A 19,808-nucleotide genomic window follows, 5' to 3' on the forward strand; every position below is an offset into this window, starting at 1 on the left:
AGTTGGGCTCTATGCTTTCAGCAGGGAGCCTGCTTGTATTTTCTCTCTCCTCTCCCTCTGCCCCTCCTGCAGCTCACTCTCTCAAAATAAATAAATAAACATTAGAAAAAAAAATTTTTTGGTTTTATTGATTTTCTGTTGTTCTAACCTCTATTTCATTTATTTCCACTCTGTTTTATTTCCTTCATTCTGCTTGCTTGGATTTAGTTTATTCTTTTTACTCTTTTCTGGTTTGTTAAGGTAGAAGATTAGCTTATTGATTTGAGATTTTTAAATATAAATGTAAATAAATATATACATATATATATATTAACATTTAGAGCTATAAGTGTCCTTCTAAGTATTGCTGTAGCTGTATCCTATACATTTTGGTATGTTGTATTTTCATTTTCACTCATCTCAAAGTATTTCCTAATTTTTCTTATGATTTCTTCTGTGACCTATTTGTTATTTATGAACATACTATTTAATTTTCACATATTTGTGAATTTCCTAAAGTTGCTTCTGTTGTCGATTTCAGAAACATACACTGTATGATTTTAATCCTTTTATTGTCACTTGCTTTGTGGCCCAACATCTGATCTATCCTGGAGAATGCTTCATGCATACTTGAGAAGAAATAGATAACACATTTTGTCAGGAACTCTACATTAAAATCACTCATTTTGTCCCATCACAGACTCACCTCTGTACCCCAAGCAGCTGCTCCTCAGTGTAAGTGGAACTCCCCTCACCCTGCCGGATTTGGTTCCACTCATTCTCAGACTTCTTTTCCTTTTGCATTTTCATGCAGTTACAGCAACCACAGGGGTCATGACTTTCAGGAGGTCTATCTTCTGGGTATTTGTTTCTTCTAACTGCATCAATGTAAGCTGCAAAGCAATAGCCCCTCCATTAGGTCTCATTCTGATCTGCAATCAACTTTGCTACCTGCCCTAACTATCAGGGAGACTGCCTGTAGGCATGAGTGTGAGGGCCAAACCTCTGAATCATAGTGACTTTTAAGCATCCATATAAAACTGAACAAACATCTTCTTGAGAAGACAATATAGTAAATATGAAAGCAACCGTGAAAAACATACAATGCCAGAAACATGAAGCATAATAACGTCCACAGCAAATATTCAGCAAATATTTTGAATCCGAGCCAGAAAAGGGGCATAAGAGGCGTGTGCTCAATAGCTTGCCTTTCAGGAGGTGTCTGCCCAATACTCTGCTTTTAGTGCAGTGCAGGAGAAGCCTATTTTTCTGTGATCCACGGTCAGAAGTGACACTGCTCATAAAATAGTTTTTTGTTGTTGCAATGCCTCCTACCAGTAAGATTTAAAGTAGGGTGAGTTCAGTCCTATTATTATTATTATTATTATTATTATTTAAGTTTTATTTATTTCAGCAACCTCTACAGCCCACATGGGGCTTGAACTCAGAACCTGAGATCAAGAGTCACACACAGGGGCACGTGGGTGGCTCAGACAGTTAAGTGTTTGACTTCAGCTCAGGTCATAATCTCATGGTTCATGAGTTTGAGCCCTGTGTGGGGCTCTGTGCTGACAGCTCAGAGCCTGGAGCCTGCTTTGGATTCTGTGTCTCCCTCTCTCTCTGCCCCTCACCTGCTCACGCTTTGTCTCTCTCTCCCTCTCAAAAAATAAATAAACATTAAAAAAAAAATACAGTCACACATCCTTCGACTGAGTCAGCCAGGCCCTCCTCAGTTCTTTTAAACTAACATCTATAGAATAAGACACTTGGCTAGGTAGATCAAGGAGATGTACAGATAAGACTTACTTCTGACCACAAAGAGGTTATAGTTTGAAGGGAAAAGTTTCAATTAACACCTGAGAGGATGTAAAAAAAGGCCATAGCAATCCAGTCAAAGAAGGCAGATCTGGGAAAGGCTTTAAAACATCTCTCCTGCTGAAAATCCCTTAGTGACTACCCAAGGGACTGCCCTTCCCCCAAATTTCATATCATAGTCCCAGCCTACCTTTCCAGCCTCCTCCCTCACAACATGCTTGCTCCTTTACAGTCTATGCTCTAGCCAGATCAAACACCTTTCAGATCAGCAATGCTTTCTCTTTCCTCTGTGCCTTATACATACTGTTCCCTCTGACTGCAACATTCTTCCTCTAAGTCAGACTAACTCCAACACATCCTTCATGCCATCATATATAACACTTTCTCCATAAGGCCTCCGCTGACACCCAAGCTGTCAGTGTGCTTCTCAAATCTACGATCTTGCTGTATAGCCCAGGACTTAGTGGCTCTGTTTTATAATTGTCTGTTTACCTGTCATACTCCCTCAGTGGACTCAGAGTTCTGTGATCTCAGGGGCCCAAATCGATGTCAAATCCCTGATGCACAATCAGCATATTGCTGGGCACATAATAGGTATTGAATCAACACTCTTTGCTTGACTGCAGGATGGAAAAGGTCAGCCTACGGGTCCTGATGCGGGCTGCAGGGACAGGACCAAACGGAGAGGGAGAGTCAGGCGGCCTAGTTTGGCGGCGAGGATAAGGGCCTGAAAAGCAAGTCCGGGCGGAGGGGGTCCTCATCACTCTGCTAACCTTCTGGACACCTAAGCACGGACGGGGCCCGACCACCGTGGGCCCTAGGTTGGGCACTAGCGGAGGCGGGGCTGGGGGCCGGAGGCAAAAATGTCATCACGGGTGACTCTGGGCTCCTGGACGGTGCCTTTGCTTGAGTCAGCGCTCTTGATTTCCAGATCTCAGCCCCTGCCCTGGGGGTCCCCCGCCTAATTCGGAATACTACTCAGGCTCAGCATCTTATAGGCCTCCATCCCTTACCTCAGGCCCAAGAACTTAGCCCTCAGGCATCTTAAGGAGCCTCATCCCTCTCCTGAACTTTGCCTTGTCCCACCCTCCGGCAAGGACCTGGTACCTTCTGTCCAGCGCTCCCCGCTGCCCAGAGTCGCAGCCATATCGGTCCCCAATCAGCAGGTCTGCCGAGCCTCCCCGGCGCCCGAGGCTGAAAGGGACGGGGCAAGAAGCGCGGGGCATTCTGGTCATTGTAGTCCAACTCATAGGAGCTGCGGTACATTGGACTACAACTCCCGCCAGGCTCCGCGCCAGGGGCCAGCCGAATTGTAGCTGTACGAGGGGCTTGGTCTTTGGAAGTGAGGTTTGTGGTGGTTTGTTGCTGCTGGTTGGCTGATGGGCTACTCGGACCACACTTTGCTTCTGTGGAGTGGGGATAATGGCTTCGGCCTCGCCTAACACTGGGGACATTCAAGGAGGCGCGATGAGATCCTGCCTGGGAAAGATGCTGCAAACTAGTCTAGGGGTTGATAGTATGACTATTCATCTCAGGGATGCCTTTTAAAAATATACGCTAATGCCTGTTCTCTGCAAAGTGTGTTAGGTCCTGGAGATTGAGAGACAAGTTTTGGGGATGCGAATCCAATCCTGATAATTTAAGAGCCAAGAAAATAGGAAAGTGAGGTCGATTTACGTAGTTAGAGAGCAGTCTGGATACACCCCTTTTCGTCCATCTGCTCTAGCACAGCATCATTAGAGGGACCTCTAGGTCCCTCTAGGGGCAGGGACAGAGAAAGAAGAAAAGGGCAGGCCCTGGAGCCGGCGTTAAATCCCCTATCTTTGCTCTTCCTTATCCTTCATCCATCCCATCCTACTCCAGGGCACCCCTGAGACTTTTCTCCTCTGTTCCACCCCAGTCATTTCCTTGGCCATTCCTTTCTTTTCAGAAGACCTTGGAAATTAGTAAAAGACAAATGAAATATTCCTGCCTTTCCCCACTCAGGTCTGCATGGGGACCAGCCAAGAATAAAAGCAGTTCTCAGTGTTATTACAGACTCAATGCCTGCAGCTGAGTTGGGATGGCTAAAGATCAGGTTTCAAAAGTGAAATGTGATCATATACATCCACAAACAAAAAATTACTTAGAATTCATTGAGATCTTACCAGGAAGACCAAAACAGTGTGCCAACTATGATTTCAAGCAGCAGCTCTTTAGGAGGTTGGGGTGGGACAGGGAGATGAACAGCCTGAGACACAAACTGAAAAGGTAAAAGCCTCCAGTCCTATGGAGTTCTCTGCATTCCGTGCAGTCAGCTGTGGCCCTGGGGTGGATGAGATCAGTGTACTCACAGAAGGGTGGGTCCTAAAGAAGCCACTTGTGTTCTGCAGACAAGGGACCTGATCAGGGATATACATTAGGTGGTTGAATGTAAAAAGGTTATTTATTTGGTTTTGGGAAATTAAACAAACTGCTCTAAAATATGGACAGGGGAAGGTAGGATATGCCTCTGAGTCCGGGGGCACAGGGCTAAGGTCTGGTGGTACTGAGAGATGTCAGAGTACTATGAAGTTAGAGGTATCTGGTTGGGAGTGGGGGTGCTAGAGCACTGTAGGGAGTAATTGGATTGAGAATTATGGGCCTACTTAGGTGTAGAGTCCAGGATCAAGAATGCTGGACAAGATTTGGAAAGCTGCAGTTTTGTGGAAGTGTTTGATACCTCAACAACCTTTCTCATTATTCTCTAAAACCCCACTCCCCACTCCTTTTCTAGACAACTGACTTAGTCCTAGATCAGCAAAAAATGACTCAGCATGGCAACCTTCACAGATATTGCCATGCAGATGTACCCATTATCTCATTTACACCTCAATTAGCACTTCTGGATGAATCTTTCTATGACTGTAGCACTAGGACTAACTTAGAACTCCAAACCTCAACATTTAGAACACTTCTCTGCCAACTTTGGCTGAAGCACACAAACCACTCAACAAAATAATTCCCATTATCAAATTCAGTCTCAGGTAAAAAAGGAAGCTATGGGCTCGGAAGGTTCAGGATGGTGGTGCTTGGGGAAAGTAACCAGCAGGAAGAGTGAGGAAGCAACTGGGAAGGAAATAAGAGAAATTGGGATCTCTAAGGCAGTTCTCAAGGGGGACAACGTAAGTGTGGAAAGAAATTCAAAGAAGTGATAACAGACACCCACAAATCCAGAGGGTGACTGCTGAGCAGAGCCACACAATGATTTCCAACAGATTCAAGTAGAATTGAGTAGCAGTAACCTGGCTTGGGGGAATTGTGTCGCATGAAGTAGGCCAAGAGGCCTGCCATGATCCTTTATCTGCTAAACTATTTTACTTAGGGCTGGCCTCAGATATCTATCAATTTTCTCTACTTACTTTTAGAAATATTTGTTGAACTGTAGTGAATTTTTGGTGGTGATACTGAGGTTTGCCTTGTGCCCTATATGATTGAGATGCTGCCCCATCTAGCCCTGGAAGAAAGATACTGAGTAAATGATCCCTCTGTCCAACTGGGCCTGTGTGCCTGAGTTGATTTGTCAGTTGCCCTCCCACAAGATGGGGGAAGAAGCAAAAGAGAGACACCCATCTGTTTCTGCTTTGAGCCCGTCTAATCCTATGTTAGAATAGGGAGGAAGCTATCTTGTAAATTGCCACCATCCTGTTGTCTAGACATCAAGGAAGAGATACTGTCTCAGGGAAGCTGCAGGGGCTGCAGGAGGCTGCGCTCAGATTTCCTGTCAGAGGTGGGGTCTTGTATTTGCATAAATAGTAGGATCCTCCAGCAGAACTCCCTCTAATATAGTTTGCTAGAGAACAGGATTCAGCATTAAGTGAATTCATCCTTGACACCTTCTCAAAAGATAGCTATTTAGCAACAGGAAAATCAACATGGCTAATGTATTATGGCAATGTCGGTTTCAGGGTAAAAGCCATGCAATCTCATATTAATACCAGTTCACCTCCTCTCCCCCAGATATAAATACCTTATGACTAACAGCTCATATTTGCAGGACATTGTCCAAAGTCAGGGGGAAGTTTGTGGCCTTAGAATGGAGACATCAACTGAGTTACCTAGAGTGAAACTCATGTTCTTGACCTAATTAGTCCAGTAGGATAAGCAGCTGAATTAAGTGTCCATGGCAGCCAGAATAACAATAACTGTTCCAACAGAATCCAGTACTTCTAGACATTGTTATGTCATCAGGAGCGTTCTATCTCGATGTTTTTTTGTACCGGATCCGACTAGGAAGTCATGTGCTTTTTGCAGTGTGGCTTACATAAATATATCTAGCTATATTTTTAATGCTGTAGTATTGCTGTTATAGGTTGGAAATAGACTCTAAGACTCTGAGATTTGAATGCTGAAGGTTTACTGGTGATTGCTCTTGGGAAGAAGAGCTGTGAGGAGTGAGGGAAGCAGGGTTGGGCAAAGGAGAAAATTGAGGGAAGAGGTTCACATCCTCCTGCCACCCCCACCAACCAGTCATCAACCAGCTATGAGCCCCTGGCAGCCAACAATCTTGACAGCTGGAAAAAAAGTGCCCTGATCTTGAAATGGGACCGGGATGGTGTTACTCCACATTGTCTGCTGCAGTTGCCGAGTATTTTTACTTCCCAAGTATCTCCACATTTACTCTTCCAATTTACCTACCAAGTAGCTACCAAGGGCCAGGGAGGGATCGTTCTTCCCTTAATACACAGGGAAATCTAAGTTCGGAGAATGTGAAGACTTGATCAGACTCCCCTAAGACTTGTCTCTGGTTTTCACCCAGAATGATCTCTACTCAAAAGATTGTGTTCATTTTTTCTTACATCTAGACTGTGTAATATGAGGAGCAGAAAAGATAGTGAAGGCCAAATAGTCCAGCCACCTTGTTTTAAAAGTAAGAAAACAGGCTGGGAAATGGGGAGTGATTGTGCCAAGTCAAGTTGCAAGTGTGTTTGCACAGCCCAGCCTGGATTTCCTGCACTCAAGAGCCAGTTTTTATGCCCTCCAATGTGTTGGGCCCGGTGTGCCAAACGGGAACTATAGATGTGAGTAGATTTCAAGCCTTGTCCTAGAAGATTTTAGAGTCCAATAGATTTTTCAGTCCACTTGAATCGTTGCAATGAAACAGAGTGAAACGTTTTCTTCTAGGCTTTCTCTCTCATATCAGTTTGCAGAGTCTAAATCCAGAAGAAAATAGCATATTGTTGCTTCTCTTTGTTTTGTGAATTGCCAGCTAGCAGATATTTAGAAAGTTAACCACTCAGAGGCACCTGGGTGACTCAGTGAGGTAAGCGGGTAAGTGTCCAGCTCTTGATAACTGCTCAGGTTGTGATCTCACAATCGAGCCCCACACTGGGCTCTGTGCTGAGCAGAGCCTGCTTGGGCTTCTCTTTCTCCCACTTTCTCTTTGCCTCCCCTGTGCATGCACATGCTCTCTCTCTTTCTCTCAAAATAAATAAATAAGCTTGAAAAGAAAGTTAACCACTCTGTTCAGACATACACAGATGAGTCTTCCATTGAATTTCCCTAACCAAGATACATTTCCAAACCAGGACATGGTAGAGGTTACTAAGGAAATAGGTAACTGCTTTCTCTTCCTCCTTCCCTTTAAAAGACTTTACAGTGTTTGTTACCCTTTATTTTATTTCTAGGACACAAAGATAATAGGGTAAAGTGGTTGCATTTTGGCTTATGAAGTCACAGACCTATCCTAGTTGCAAACCTCACCCATGTTATTCCCACAGCTTAGGACCGATGTAAGGCATGTCTACCCTGGGGCAGGCAGAGGACATTTGCCCTCATATTATTCAGCTCTCACTACTGGAGTTTCCTAGTCAGAATGCACTGTGCCTCTCATGTTCTCGCCCTCCAGGTTCAAAACTTCTTTCCTGGTAACGATTGGTCACTGCTTACAGCTCCCTTTCTCTCCCCTGTATTGAAGTGATTAGTCAGTCACCTCATTCCTACTTAATAATCCAGGTGAACTGTGGGGGACAGCTGGTTGGCTCAGTGGATAGAGTACATGACTCTTAATCTCAGGGTCATGAATTTGAGCCCCACGTTGAGTGTGGGGTCTACTTAAAATAAAAAAAAATAATAGTAATAATAATAATCCAGATAAATGGAAGTGGACCTTAGAAAATGTTCTGTCCACCCCCCAGGTTTCTCAAAGAGCTCCTTACAGGGGCAGAAACTTGGATACATGCCTTGCCTAGGAAAAGAGGCCCCAAAGCTGCTAGAACCCTGTTAACAAACACACATGAGAGCATAGACCTTCAAAGAAATTAGACTGCAGGCCAGAAAATAACTTTAATGCAAAGTAGCAAGGACCACTCCTCTTCGTCATTTTCCTTGCTCTTGCTATACAGACTCCTCCTTCCTGTGGCTGCGAGCAGGTGGGAGGAGCACGCTATGTTTCTAGAATGGCTGCCCATATGGGAGTCTCTCCTATTGGTAGCTTGCTCCTAGATCTGGAGGAATGCTAGTATCCTTTAGATCTTGAAGTGTGAAATAATAAAATAATTTATGTGTGATTCATTGCCTCTACCAATCCCATCGCCTTCCTCTTTACGGTCACAGGGCAGCTGCGTCATCTTTGGACCCATGAGGACCCAACGTTGCTTCTATAGAACCTGCAAAATAAATAGAGTATGAAAAAGGGGGACCTTGTCGGGAGTGGCAGCCTAGGGAAGAGGAGAGAGGAACCTGGGTCTTTGAAAGTATCTCCTTTCTGGCTAAGGAACTAGAGCCTGAGGGTAAGAGAAGGAGGAGAAGGGAGGAAGGAACCAGGAAAAATGTACCTTCTCTGCTGTGGGGCATCCTTTGCTGTTATTCATGTTGATATTCTTCATGGAGATCAGGGTGATGCTGTCTTTCTCCCCATTGGCTGTAGAGCAGCTAGGGGTAAGAAAGAACATGGGTTGTAAGTGGAGGAGCAGGAGGGCAATGTGGTGGTCAAAGAACTGTGGGGTCAAGCATTGGAACTTTGAACATTGTTTCTATAAACCTCTATTTTGGTGGTGGAACATAATGAAATGGGAGTGTGCTTTGAAGCCCAAAACACCTGTATATAAATCTTAGTTTTGGGGGTGCCTGTGTGGCTCAGTCAGTTAAGCATCTGGCTTTTGATTTCAGCTCATGTCATGATCTCACGGTTTGTGAATTCAAGCCCCACATCGGGCTCCTCGCTGATAGCACGGAGCCTGCCTGGGATTGTCTCCCTCTCTCTCTGCCCCTCCCCTGCTCTGCTCTCTCTTTCTCTCTTTCTTTCTCTCTCTCAAAATAAATAAATAAACTTAAGCAAAATCTTAGTTTTACTACTTGCAACTTGTATGATCTTGACCAAGTTACAAATTCTTCAAGTCTCAACGTTTTTAAACATACAAAACACAGTATATCCTCTTTGAAGAATCGCTGTAAGGATTTGAGATAATATTATAAAATATCTACCAGAGTGCCTGGCCCATATAAGGTGTTCAGTAAGTGGCTCCTTAAATAAAGTGTTTTCTAGTTTATTTATTTATTTTTAAATGTTTATTTACTTTTGAGAGAGAGAGAGAGCACAAGCAGGGGAGGGGCAGAAAGAGAGAGAGAGAGAGAGAGAGAGGGAGGAAGACACATAATCTAAAGTAGGCTCCAGGCTCTGAGCTGTCAGCAGAGAGCCCAACTCAGGGCCCAAACCCATGAATCGTGAGATTATGATGTGAGCCGAAGTTGCATGCTTAACCGACTGAGCCACTCAGGCACCCCCTAAGTGCTTTCTTATTTGAATAGGTTTATTAGAATCTGAATTCCTATACTTTTCCTGAGGGAGTTATAGAGACAGAGCCCTGGGGCTGAAGAGTTCCAGTTCATTTCCTGTCACCTGATTTTTTTATTTTAGGGTTGCCCCTGTCCTGCCCACCCCTAGCCCTGGCCTCAGTGCAAGCTCTCAAGATTCCATGCGTGCTTATGCGTGTGTGTAAGAAGAAGTCAGGAAGTATCAGTTCTCTCTCAGAATGGGGGACTGAGAGGTCAAATGAATGATTCCTCCCTTCCACCTCTGACAGTCTTACCTTTCAGATAACCCTGAACTCCCAGGTTTCTGGGGATCTGTAAAAAATCCAAAGGCACAGATTGGGAGTCACATGCTGCAACCCAGAAGACCAGCCTATCCTTCAAAGCCCACCCAAGTGGATTACCCTCCCATTTCATTAGCGATGCCTATGTGCCATTCTTTTCCTCTACTACAGGCTCAGTGTCCATCCCAAAATGTAGCTCTGGGTCCCTCAGCTGAGGGGAAAGTTGGGCCCTGAGTGGCAGGGCATGTACCTTCAGACTCCTTGTTCTTCCGACACTTAAACCTTAGACTGACCACACTCACTAGGATGATCACCACAACCACCAGGATGACAATGAAGCTGATAACACCTGAACAGGGAAAAGGACAGGGTAAAGGAGAGTCAGAGGAGGGGTCAGAAGGGGGTGACAGGAGTACAAATCCCCTTCCCGGCTAAGTGCTGTGTAGGTAGGCTCTGAGAGAAAAGTGAATTCCCCTTCTCTGCCTAACAAATGAGCTCTCAGCCAGCTGATCCTGGCCAGAGTGAGCCCCACAGCCTGGCCTCAGCCTCCCATAAGAACATGGAACTCAACAGAGCCCCAAAGAGCTGCCTGGAGGGAGGGCCAAGGGAGGCTCTTTCCCACCAGGGCCTTCTTCATCAGCCAAACCCTCCTAGAACAAATAGGTGAGATTTAAATTTGTGTTTCTAGATTCAGAGTCCAAGTCAGTACAGGGACTGCCACTCTCTGCACCTTCTCCTCCCTCTTACCAAATGCGGCCACAGTGAGCACCGTCTCTGATGTGGGGGTGGGTAAGATGGTTGAGTCATCTCTTGTCCTCAGGCTCATGGTGGTTGATGTGGGAATAACGTCTTGAGAAGTGTCTAAAATGGAGTGGGGATGGGTGTATCAGTGAAGGGACTGGCATAGCCTACCAGAGAGAGAGTTAGCTCCCCTCCCACTTCCCCAGGTAAAGAATTGCAGAAACGGGTCATGCCCTCCCAAAAAGACTTCCTCCTTGCTACTCAGACTAGTTCTCAGGAGGATGGAGGTCAGAACTGGGTGATGTGGGTTTGGGTGAATTGCACTGCTGGTTGCCCATGTTACTAGTTCCAGGGGACTCTAGGCTTCCCCTGTTATTCTTTTCCCACCATCCTCTCAGGGCCCATTTATGTTCCAGAGACAGGAAGCCAAAATGGGCAAGGTAGAGCCATCTGTGTTTTGCCAAGGGTTGAAGTGGGAGGAAAAAGCACACTAGATATTTATCCCTATGCACTAATGTAACAAACCAAGCAAAGGGCACAAGTTTCTGACCCTCTTCAAAGGTAGTATGATCACCCATATCTTCCCCCTTGTCAGCTCCTTTTTTTTAAAGATTTTTTTTTATTTTTATTTTTAATGTTTTATTTATTTTTGAGAGAGAGAGAGAGAGAGAGCATGCATGCACATGAGTGGGGGAGGGGCAGAGAGAGAGAGGTGGACAGAGGATCCAAAGGCGGCTCTGCGCTAACAGCAGTGAGCCCAATGCAGGGCTCACACTCACAAACCATGAGATCATGACCTGAGCTGAAGTCGGACTCCCAACTGACTGAGCCACCCAGGCACCTCTAAAAGATTTTATTTTTAAATAATCTCTGTACCCAATGTGGGGTTTAAACTCATAACCCTGACATCAAGAGTCTGAAGCTCCACCAGTGGAGCCAGCCAGGTGCCCCCCGTCTTCCACTCATTGTACTGCAGGTCTGATAGCTATTCCATTTCCTTATCCACACCCTCACTGCCAAATAAGTTTGTGAGTGTGAAATAATCCCAGAGCCAAGGGTTAGGATGACAGAAAGGGTCAGAATGCTCTTCACTGAGAGCGTGGACAGGACATACTGCTACTGCTTGGGACACCTGGGTCCGTGCCATGACACAGCAGGGCCAGGACGGAGGCGTCCACTCTCTCCCAGCTCTTCCTCCACACTGTGGTGTGAACCCAGAAGCATGTAGCCCTTGTCCAATCTCTTCTGCCTCCCTTTCCATCATTTTGAGTTCTACCCATCTCTTTCCCCTCCATGGCTTTATCAGTCCTGAGTCCAGACTCCTTTTATCTTCATTGTGATCAGGTCCAAGGCTCTGTCTCTACTTCCCACCAAACCTCTCTCATTCCCAAACCAGGCTGCCACTGATGTGGATCCTGGCCCAGAGATGCCTCCTCGAGGGGCAGAACCTGGGCCTCCTGAAGAGGGGGAGAAGGACCCCAACCAGTCATGACCCAGTGCTTTTCACCCCCGGCCCCAAGTACTCACCAAGTCCTGATGTGTACTTCTGTGGCTGAGACTGAGTCAGGCCCAAGAGGGATTGGGAGTGACCATCCACGGTGCTCGTGCTCTGTGTCCTGGGTTTACTGGCTGCATCGAGGACCTGTGAGGCCTTCTCCAGAGCTGCCGTAGATAAGGAAGCATTTGTGGACCTGCTCAGGGCCTTGGCCAGCGTGTACACAGAGGGCCCTCTTTAGTCCAAAATTCTCATTTCCTTTACTGCTTTCAATTCCAGAAGGAGCCATCCTCTCTTCTACCTTGGCCTTTACCTGTACAGTTCCCACTGCCTGGAATATACCTTAGCAGTGTCTACCTCACAATCTTCCTCTGGTTAACTCCCTCTTGGGCCTCAGCTTCTGAGGACACTGTAGCATGTCTTTCCTGGCTCCCAAGGAAAGGTTGGGAAAGGCTCCCAACCTGGCTCCCAAGGAAAGGCTTCCAAGGTTGATATTTGTCCGGGCTCTTGCAGCAACTTTTTTTTTTTTTTAATGTTTTATTTATTTTTGAAGGAGAGAGAGAGACAGAGTGTGAGTGGGGGAGGGGCAGAGAGAGAGGGAGACACAGAATCTGAAGCAGGCTCTGGGCTCTGAGCTGTCAGCACAGAGCCTGATGAAGGGCTGGAACTCATGAACTGTGAGACTATGACCTGAGCTGAAGTCGGACTCTTAACCGACTGAGCCATTCAGGTGCCCTTCTTGCAGCACCTTCTCCTTCTGCTCATCACAGCCCTTCCTACCCTGCTTTGTGGTTGTCAACATGAGATCCTGTTTACTTGTCTGCTCCTCTACTAGTCTCATCCCTCACTGGGCCCTCCCTGGAGGGCATCTGGATCTGAGCGGCAGAGTACCTGAGGTCTCAGTGCTGGCCAGAGGGCTTGGGCTGCTGGGCTCTGAGGAAGGGCTCTCTCCTGAAAGGACAGAGGCAGTGGGAGGTGGAGGGGGGCAGGTTTGGTGACACCACACTCCCTCACCTATTTAAGAACCTTTGAGTTCCAAGCGGGTCTGAAGGGCTGGGCAGGGGGTTAGGCAGGGGGGAAGGACTGGCCCCTCGGCAGCCACACTTACTCACCTGTGTTGGAAGAAAGTGGCTCTGTGGTCAGACTTTGACTGCTGAAGGCTCCTGAAATAAATCATCTGAGGCTGAGGGTTGCTGCCTCCTATTGCTCTGTCTCCCTCTCTTCTTCCCTGTAACTGGAGTTTTCTAGTCTTTCTCCTTGCCTCACCCCTGACCCCCATCCATTCATTTCCCTCCTCTTTCAAGGCACATGTGACTAGGCCATGCTCAAATACATCCAGAGATGAACTCAGCCTTGGATGTCCCGAGAGCCCTGGCCCCAGCTCTAATCACCTGAGATCTGTGCTCCTCTCGCCCTTCCTAAGCTGCCAGGCCTAAATGCCAGAGCAGGCCCTGTGTGTTTGGTCTTACCCTGAAGGCTAGATGTCTGTATTGTCATGGGTTGGGAATGGTGGCCTGCAAGAGAAAGCAAAAAACACTTTGACTAGCTTGGTGAGTCTCTTGCCCAGTGCAGAGCCCACAGAAGAACCCAGGCTTTCCAAGCCTCCCATGCTGGAAGGCAGACACACTTGGCAGAGGGCTGAAGAATGTGGCTCTGGCTCACAGTGCTGGTTTCCTCTAACCACGACTCAATAGCACCATCACCACCACCTTGTGGTTCAGTGTCCCAGAGTCCTTTCCATCTCTTTAATCCCGTGTGGGTTTTATACCAACCTGACATGAGGTCAGGTGAAGGTTATTTCAAACTAGTGATTTGTCCAAGGACAGAGGGCCAGTGGCCTGCTACATCTAGAAAAGGACCTAGGACTCCAGGTCTGTAGGCTGACGTTCCTGCTACGCTACCACTTAGCCAAACATTTTCCCCATGCATACTGTCATCCTGGTCCTGCCCCAAGGGAAGGGGATGGAAAGATGGGGTGAATAAAATGAGGCTAGGGACTGGGGTAGGTATCTCCAGCTGGAGGTAGGGGTCCATACAGCAAGAGGACCAGGTCCTCCAGCTGGAGGTGGGGGTCCACACAGCAAGTAAGTTCTGAGGTATAGATAGGAGCCAGGGAAGCTCTGAACAAGCAGCCAATTTTACCCTCACAGGCAGAGGCTACTTCAGAAATGGCCATTGTTGGCCAAACCCAGGAAGAAGCTAGTTACCAGGAGGCCCCAGTCGGAAGCCATCATTGGCTTTTTTTTTTTTTTTTAATGTACATGTGTATGTCTGTGGGCCTCTGTGTAGATGTGTATGTGTGCTTGTGTGCCTATATGTGCGTCCCCTTTGTGTGTGGGACCTGAGAGGTCAAGTTGTGTTTGCTCATTTTCCACAGTGAAATCATTCTTGAAACCTGTGAACAATGTGAAAGGAAAACAACGTGGGGAAGTGGAGCCGCCCAGCTGGGTTCCCGTCCCTCTGCTCCTGCTGGGACTGTAGCCTCTGGCCTGGCCCTCGGGCTCCCAGGCCCCTCATCCACAGGGAAGCTCCATGCCTGGGCCTGGGTGAACAGATGCAGCTGGGGGCCAGGGCCCGCACAGCCTGTGGTGGCTTGCTGAACTGTTTATTTTCCTTAGCCACTGCCTCCCTCCATGGGGCTATCACTCGGACAGTGTGGAATTAATCGTTTCCAAGCCCAAGCTTGCCCAAACCCTGACTGTATTTTTCCAGGGCACCAGTCTCTGGTAGCCCCACCTGCTCACTGGGTGGGGTGTCAGAGGGGTATTAAAACTCGTAGGTGTCCGAGGCTAGAGAGAACTCTTCCTAGCTGAAAATGACCCTGGAAGAACCCTTTCAAGTCACATCTTAAAAACACCTATCAGTTACTGATCAAGCATATCTAAGGTACCATCTAAGTCCTATAAAGTTATAACATTAGCTTTTAGTGGGTGGACACTGTGCAGTGCCTTCCCACATATCTGGAAGCAAAACTAGCATCTTGGAAGGAGTTCCAAAGTCACAAGCTCCAAGTTCCAGTAGCCTGTGTTCTCTGTCTTCTGGCCCTGACCCCCTACCAGAACTTTCCATCACCAATAGATTCCTCTGTGTGAAGAGGAACTTCAGGCACATCTGTTTCTACAGGCCATGGTGCCTCTGACCACTGGGCAGACTAACCCCGGCCACATAAATTTCTTATTTTCCCATATCCCCTCCCTAATCCCTACCTGCTTCACGACCTTCTAGCCTCTTCTTCCTCCCCCTCCACCATCCTCCTCCCCTGTTTTCCTCAGCAGCATAATGTAATAGTTGAAAATCACAGCTTTTGAGTCTGACAGGTTTGAGTTCAAGTCCTGATTCTACCACGTACTGTCTGACCAGGTTCTCAGTCTTCTCTTCTTTAACGTGCAAATGAATTTCATACCTCAAAAGTGGTTGTTAGGACAAGAAAACTCAAATGCTAGACTTTTTAAATTTTTGCCCCATTCTTTCCAACCCTCCAAGTCTCTGTGGATCCAAGTCAGGTCACCTTGTGGGCCTGTATATCCTCAAAAGGATTCTTAAAGGGAGGCAGTAGGTATGCTGTGATCTTAGGATGAGAGATAAGGAAACTCAGGAGGCAAGTGTGGTTTATGTAGAGTTTACACAGGGCATTCTCAGCCCTGCCACCTGCCATTTGCCTGGGACAGTGCCCCCTCATGAATCTTGCCTTTTAATGTCCTCCTCTGCCATTTCTGCAGTTGCTACAATAAGCCTGGTGCCCCTGCCCCAGATCAAGCGTGGGACTCTGCCCACCCCCAGGGTGGGGTGGGGGGCAATCAGAGTTTTACCCCCAGCCCCTGGGCTTCCAGAGAAAGGTCTGACCTTTCCAGGAGACAGAGTACCAGAACTCAGTCCCCCCTCACCCCCCACCAAGAAAGGGCCATCCTCTCTCCCCATCCAAGCACTTTGCACTCTTTTCTGCTACCCTGAGGGCAGACTCCTAAGTCTTCAACAGAGGCCTCATGGAGAGTGAGGTGGGGGTGGGGAAGGGATGACCAAAGGGAAGTTGCTGCCCTGTGAGTCAGAATATCCTGGATTTCTCATGGTTCCCAGCAACTGCTCCTTAACTAGAACACCCCTTATGAGCTGCTTTACCATTCGTCAGCTAGCAGAATCGGGTCTCAGAGGTATTTCCATTCATCTCCTCTGGAGGGCATCTCATCCAGCCCCCTGGCCGAGGATGTTGTATACATCCTCTTTGGCAAATACTTCTTTGTATCTATCCTGCATCCCTCTTGCTGTGATTTGAGCTTAAAGTCAACATTTGGAATTCCCAGGTTGTTACTCCTCATGTGAAAGAAGAAAAAGGATCCTCTGTAAAGCCCAAGGTGTAGACAGTTTTGTGCTAGAATACTCTGGAAGGAGCTTTCCGGCCTCAGTCTCACATCAAGGCAGTCAATTCCCACATTTCAGGAGGCCAGCCTCTATGGGGGCCCCAGTTCACCGTGGAAATTTTCCCACAAAAGGATTTAACCACATGTCTACTTTACCTTTGCCTGGTAATGACCGCCTCCCCCCCCCCCCCCCCCCCAATTCAACTCCTTCGTTCCCTTCATGAGAAGCGTCTGGAATTTCCCTTGGGTACAGGCCTGAATGGAGAGCATGTGAGGTATACATTGTGAAGAAGGGACAGTCACCGGGACTGCCAACCGCTGGAGGGGAACTGCTGAAGCGGAGTGACAAATGCCTCTTACCTTGGAGTAGGAGGAAGCCAAGGATCACCCAGCACAGCTGCGTTGCTCCAACGGTCCCCATGTCAGCTGGGTCTGTGGCGGGCAGGCAGCCGCTCCACGGTGGCTCTGTCCATAGTGGAAAAGAGAGAGGGAGTGCTGGGGCGGGGTGGGGGGTGGGGGCTGGCTCTCTAGCAGCTTCCTGTCAAAGAATAGAAGGAAACAGATTGGGACTGGCTCCAGGGGCCCTGATTAGCCTGCAGCCCAGACGGAGGATGTAAGGCTGAAGTGGCAGGCACTGTGCCTGGGGCTCTGTGGGCCGAGCTAGAGTCACTATGGTGTCCTCTAGGGCCTTTATACAAAGATCAGCGATGACAAAGTGGCTCTGTGACCCCTCTCTTTCCCTCTGAGGGGTCCATCAGGTCCCTCCACTTATCACCTAGAGGCTTTTGGATGTTTTCCTGGAGTCTAACTCCAATCCCTCCCCAGTCTGTTTCAGACCAGGTCCTCCTGGTCTCTCCCATGACTAAGCCCTAAAGCTGGGCCCACCAGCTGCCCAGGCTTTGTAGACTCTGAATATGTCACACTCTCCTTCCTCCTCAGGGTTCCCAATGCAGATGGGACTCCCAACATCTTTCAGGGAGGCCATACAAACATTATTATTATTATTATTTTTTTTTAAATAATCTCTACAACCCACGTGGGGCTTGAATATACAACCCTGCGATCAAGAGTCACATGCTCCACCGACTGAGCCAGGCAGGCGCTCCTATTGTTATTTTTTTTTTTTAAGTTTATTGATTTATTTTGAGAAAGAGAGCAGGGGAGAGGCAAAGAGAGAGAAAGAAAACCCCAAGTAGAGTCTGCACTGTCAGTGCAGAGCCCAACGCAGGGCTCAACCTCACAAACCGTGAGATCATGACCTGAGCTGAAATCAAGAGTCAGATGCTCAACTGCTCAACCAACTGAGCCTGAGCCAGGCAGGCAACCACCCCCCCCCCACCCCTGCCATTTGTTACTCTTAATAGAAAAACAAGGGGACTACATTTCTTTTAAAAAGAAAATATTTTTTTAATGTTTTTTTTATCTTAGAGAGATAGAGAGAGAGAGCACGCGCGCGCAAGAATGAGGGAGTGGCAGAGAGAAAAGGAGACAATCAATCCAAAGGCGGCTCCAGGCTTTGAGCTGTCAGCTCAGAGCCCAACACGGAGCTTGAACTCACGAACCACAAAATCATGACCTGTGCTGAAGTCAGACACTCAACCAAGCGAGCCACCCAAGCGCTCCAAGAGGACTACATTTCAAGCCTCCCCCGTCCTCAGCTTTCCCCTCACCTCCCCTCTCCTGGAATCAGGTGTTCCCTGTGTCCCAGCAGCACCCTGTCTTTAGCATCCATCCCGTGGCACTCTCTTGTGCAGATGCAGGCCAGCAGTGTCCCTAGGACCTGGCACAATGCCTGTGATATAGCAGGTCCTCAGAACATATTTACTGAACTAAACTCAAAAGATTTAAGAGCAGAGAAATGTTACACACAATCCTACTTCTTTAATAGAATTTTATCATATTGTGGATTTCCTTCCACTCTATGCATTCCCGGTGGTGACAATATGCACATATATATGCAATCATATATTGCATTGATTGGTGTCCTTTTCTCCCTTCGTTTTAATTTTTTTAATGTTTATTTATTTTTGAGAGAGAGTGTGCATGTGTTTGTGTGTGCATGTGCATGCGCACATGAGTGGGGAAAGGGCAGAGAAACAGCAAGTCACAGAGACAGGCTCCAGGCTCTGAGTTGGCAGCACAGGCGCCTCAATTTTTTAATAAATATTTTATTTTATTTTATTTTTTATTTTTTAATGTTTATTTATTTTTTGAGAGAGAGAAAGAGAGTGCAAGCAGGGGAGGGTCAGAGAGAGAGGGAGACACGGGCTCCAGGCTCTGAGCTGTCAGCACAGAGCCCGATGCCGGTCTTGAACCCACCACCATGAGATCATGACCTGAGCCAAAGTTAGATGCCCACCTGACTGAGGCACCTAGGTACCCCTGAATATTTTATTTCGGGGAGACTGTTTGGCTCAGTCAGTAGAGCATGTGATTCTTGATGTCAGGGTCATAAGTTCAAGCCCCATGTTGGGCCTGGAGCTTACTTAAAAAATAATAAATAGAGGCGCCTTGGTGGCTCAGTCAGTTGAGTGTCCAACTGACTGGCTCAGTTGGTAGAGCATGTGAACTCTCGATCTCGGGGTTATAGGTTGAAGCCCCATGTTCGATGTAGAGATTACTTAGAAATAAAATTTTTAAAAAATAATTTTTAAAGTTTATTTATTAATTTTGAGAGAGAGAGAGAGAGCAGGAGCAGGGAGGTGGGCAGAGAGAGAGGGAGAGAGAGAGAATGCCAAACAGGCTCTGCACTGTCAGTGGGGCTTGAACTCATGACCTGCAAGATTGTGACCTGAGCCAAAACCAGTCATCCCTCATTCTTTCCCTTGTTGTGCATGCACCACCCTCCGTTCCAGTCTGGAGACCAGATCACCCCTGGGAACACTCCTCACCCGATGGCTTGATCTCAAGAGGCAAGATGTAGCCTCTTGATTCCCTGTCTCTCAGCCAAGCTGTTCCACACTCTGACATTCAGGGATCCCACTCAGATCTCCGAGCTCACTTAAGCCCAGGTCCCTGGGCTGTGGACCTTACCTGCCAACTGAGTGAGACAAGTGGCTGGCTGGCCTTGAATCCAACTAGGAGACTGACACTTCCCAATGCCATCCAAGACCTCAGCCAGAGGGAATGTGGATTTTGCCACAGTCCAGGGCTTCAACCACTGCTCTTTGCTTCCTGCCTCCTCAAGACACATGTCCCAATGCTCTCACAGACACCACCACTGGGGCTCCAAGTCCCTGAGTCCAAAAGCCCGGTTCCTGATCCTGCCGATGGCTAACCTCTCCTTTCCCTGGTGGGCACTTTTTGTGACTTGAACACATTGAAGCACACACATTCTTAAATGAAATTACATTTCAGGCAAATGCAAAG

General features: G+C 47.4%; 2 protein-coding genes across 9 annotated transcripts in view; both read right to left on the reverse strand.

Annotated features, from left to right (window-relative positions):
* The window catches only part of DNAJC18 (DnaJ heat shock protein family (Hsp40) member C18), a 28,143-nt gene extending 22,201 nt beyond the window's left edge, over positions 1-5,942 (reverse strand). The window contains exons 1-3 of one of the 5 annotated variants that reach the window (XM_047851697.1): positions 5,871-5,942; positions 2,902-2,988; positions 686-872 (exon numbers count right to left, since the gene is read on the reverse strand). In XM_047851697.1, coding sequence (XP_047707653.1) covers positions 686-872; positions 2,902-2,941 — 227 coding nt within the window. In that variant the 5' untranslated portion in view covers positions 2,942-2,988; positions 5,871-5,942. Of the gene's footprint in view, positions 1-685; positions 873-2,286; positions 2,456-2,901; positions 2,989-5,782 lie in introns of those variants that run through there. The other 4 variants (XM_047851688.1, XM_047851714.1, XM_047851724.1 and 1 more) reach the window with 4 other exon arrangements.
* A 2,130-nt stretch (positions 5,943-8,072) lies between these two features.
* ECSCR (endothelial cell surface expressed chemotaxis and apoptosis regulator) lies at positions 8,073-16,923 on the reverse strand. 4 transcript variants are annotated; one of them, XM_047851736.1, is made up of 10 exons: positions 16,800-16,923; positions 13,554-13,598; positions 13,197-13,247; positions 12,976-13,035; positions 12,117-12,251; positions 10,596-10,709; positions 10,099-10,197; positions 9,843-9,879; positions 8,589-8,685; positions 8,073-8,420 (listed from the first exon to the last, which is right to left on the reverse strand). In XM_047851736.1, the coding sequence occupies exons 1-10, from the start codon at positions 16,858-16,860 to the stop codon at positions 8,412-8,414; spliced, it is 708 nt and encodes a 235-aa protein (XP_047707692.1). In that variant the 5' UTR covers positions 16,861-16,923; the 3' UTR covers positions 8,073-8,411. The 4 variants fall into 4 exon arrangements, with proteins under 4 accessions (XP_047707692.1, XP_047707709.1, XP_047707698.1 ...); XM_047851753.1 differs by lacking the exon at positions 12,976-13,035; XM_047851742.1 differs by lacking the exon at positions 13,554-13,598 and having other exon boundaries at positions 16,800-16,908.
* Between the last annotated feature and the right edge of the window lie 2,885 nt (positions 16,924-19,808).

The sequence above is a fragment of the Prionailurus viverrinus genome, chromosome A1 (genome assembly GCF_022837055.1).
Source record: "Prionailurus viverrinus isolate Anna chromosome A1, UM_Priviv_1.0, whole genome shotgun sequence".
NCBI lineage: Eukaryota > Metazoa > Chordata > Mammalia > Carnivora > Felidae > Prionailurus > Prionailurus viverrinus.

Excerpts from the sequence above, each read along its gene's own strand:
- ECSCR (XM_047851736.1), bottom strand. The coding sequence starts at position 16,860 with ATGGGGACCGTTGGAGCAACGCAGCTGTGCTGGGTGATCCTTGGCTTC. Across the intron at positions 12,252-12,975 it reads GGCCAGCACTGAGACCTCAG|CTCTGGAGAAGGCCTCACAG; the intron begins GTACTCTGCCGC and ends TATCTACGGCAG. Across the intron at positions 9,880-10,098 it reads GAAGAACAAGGAGTCTGAAG|ATCCCCAGAAACCTGGGAGT; the intron begins GTACATGCCCTG and ends GATTTTTTACAG.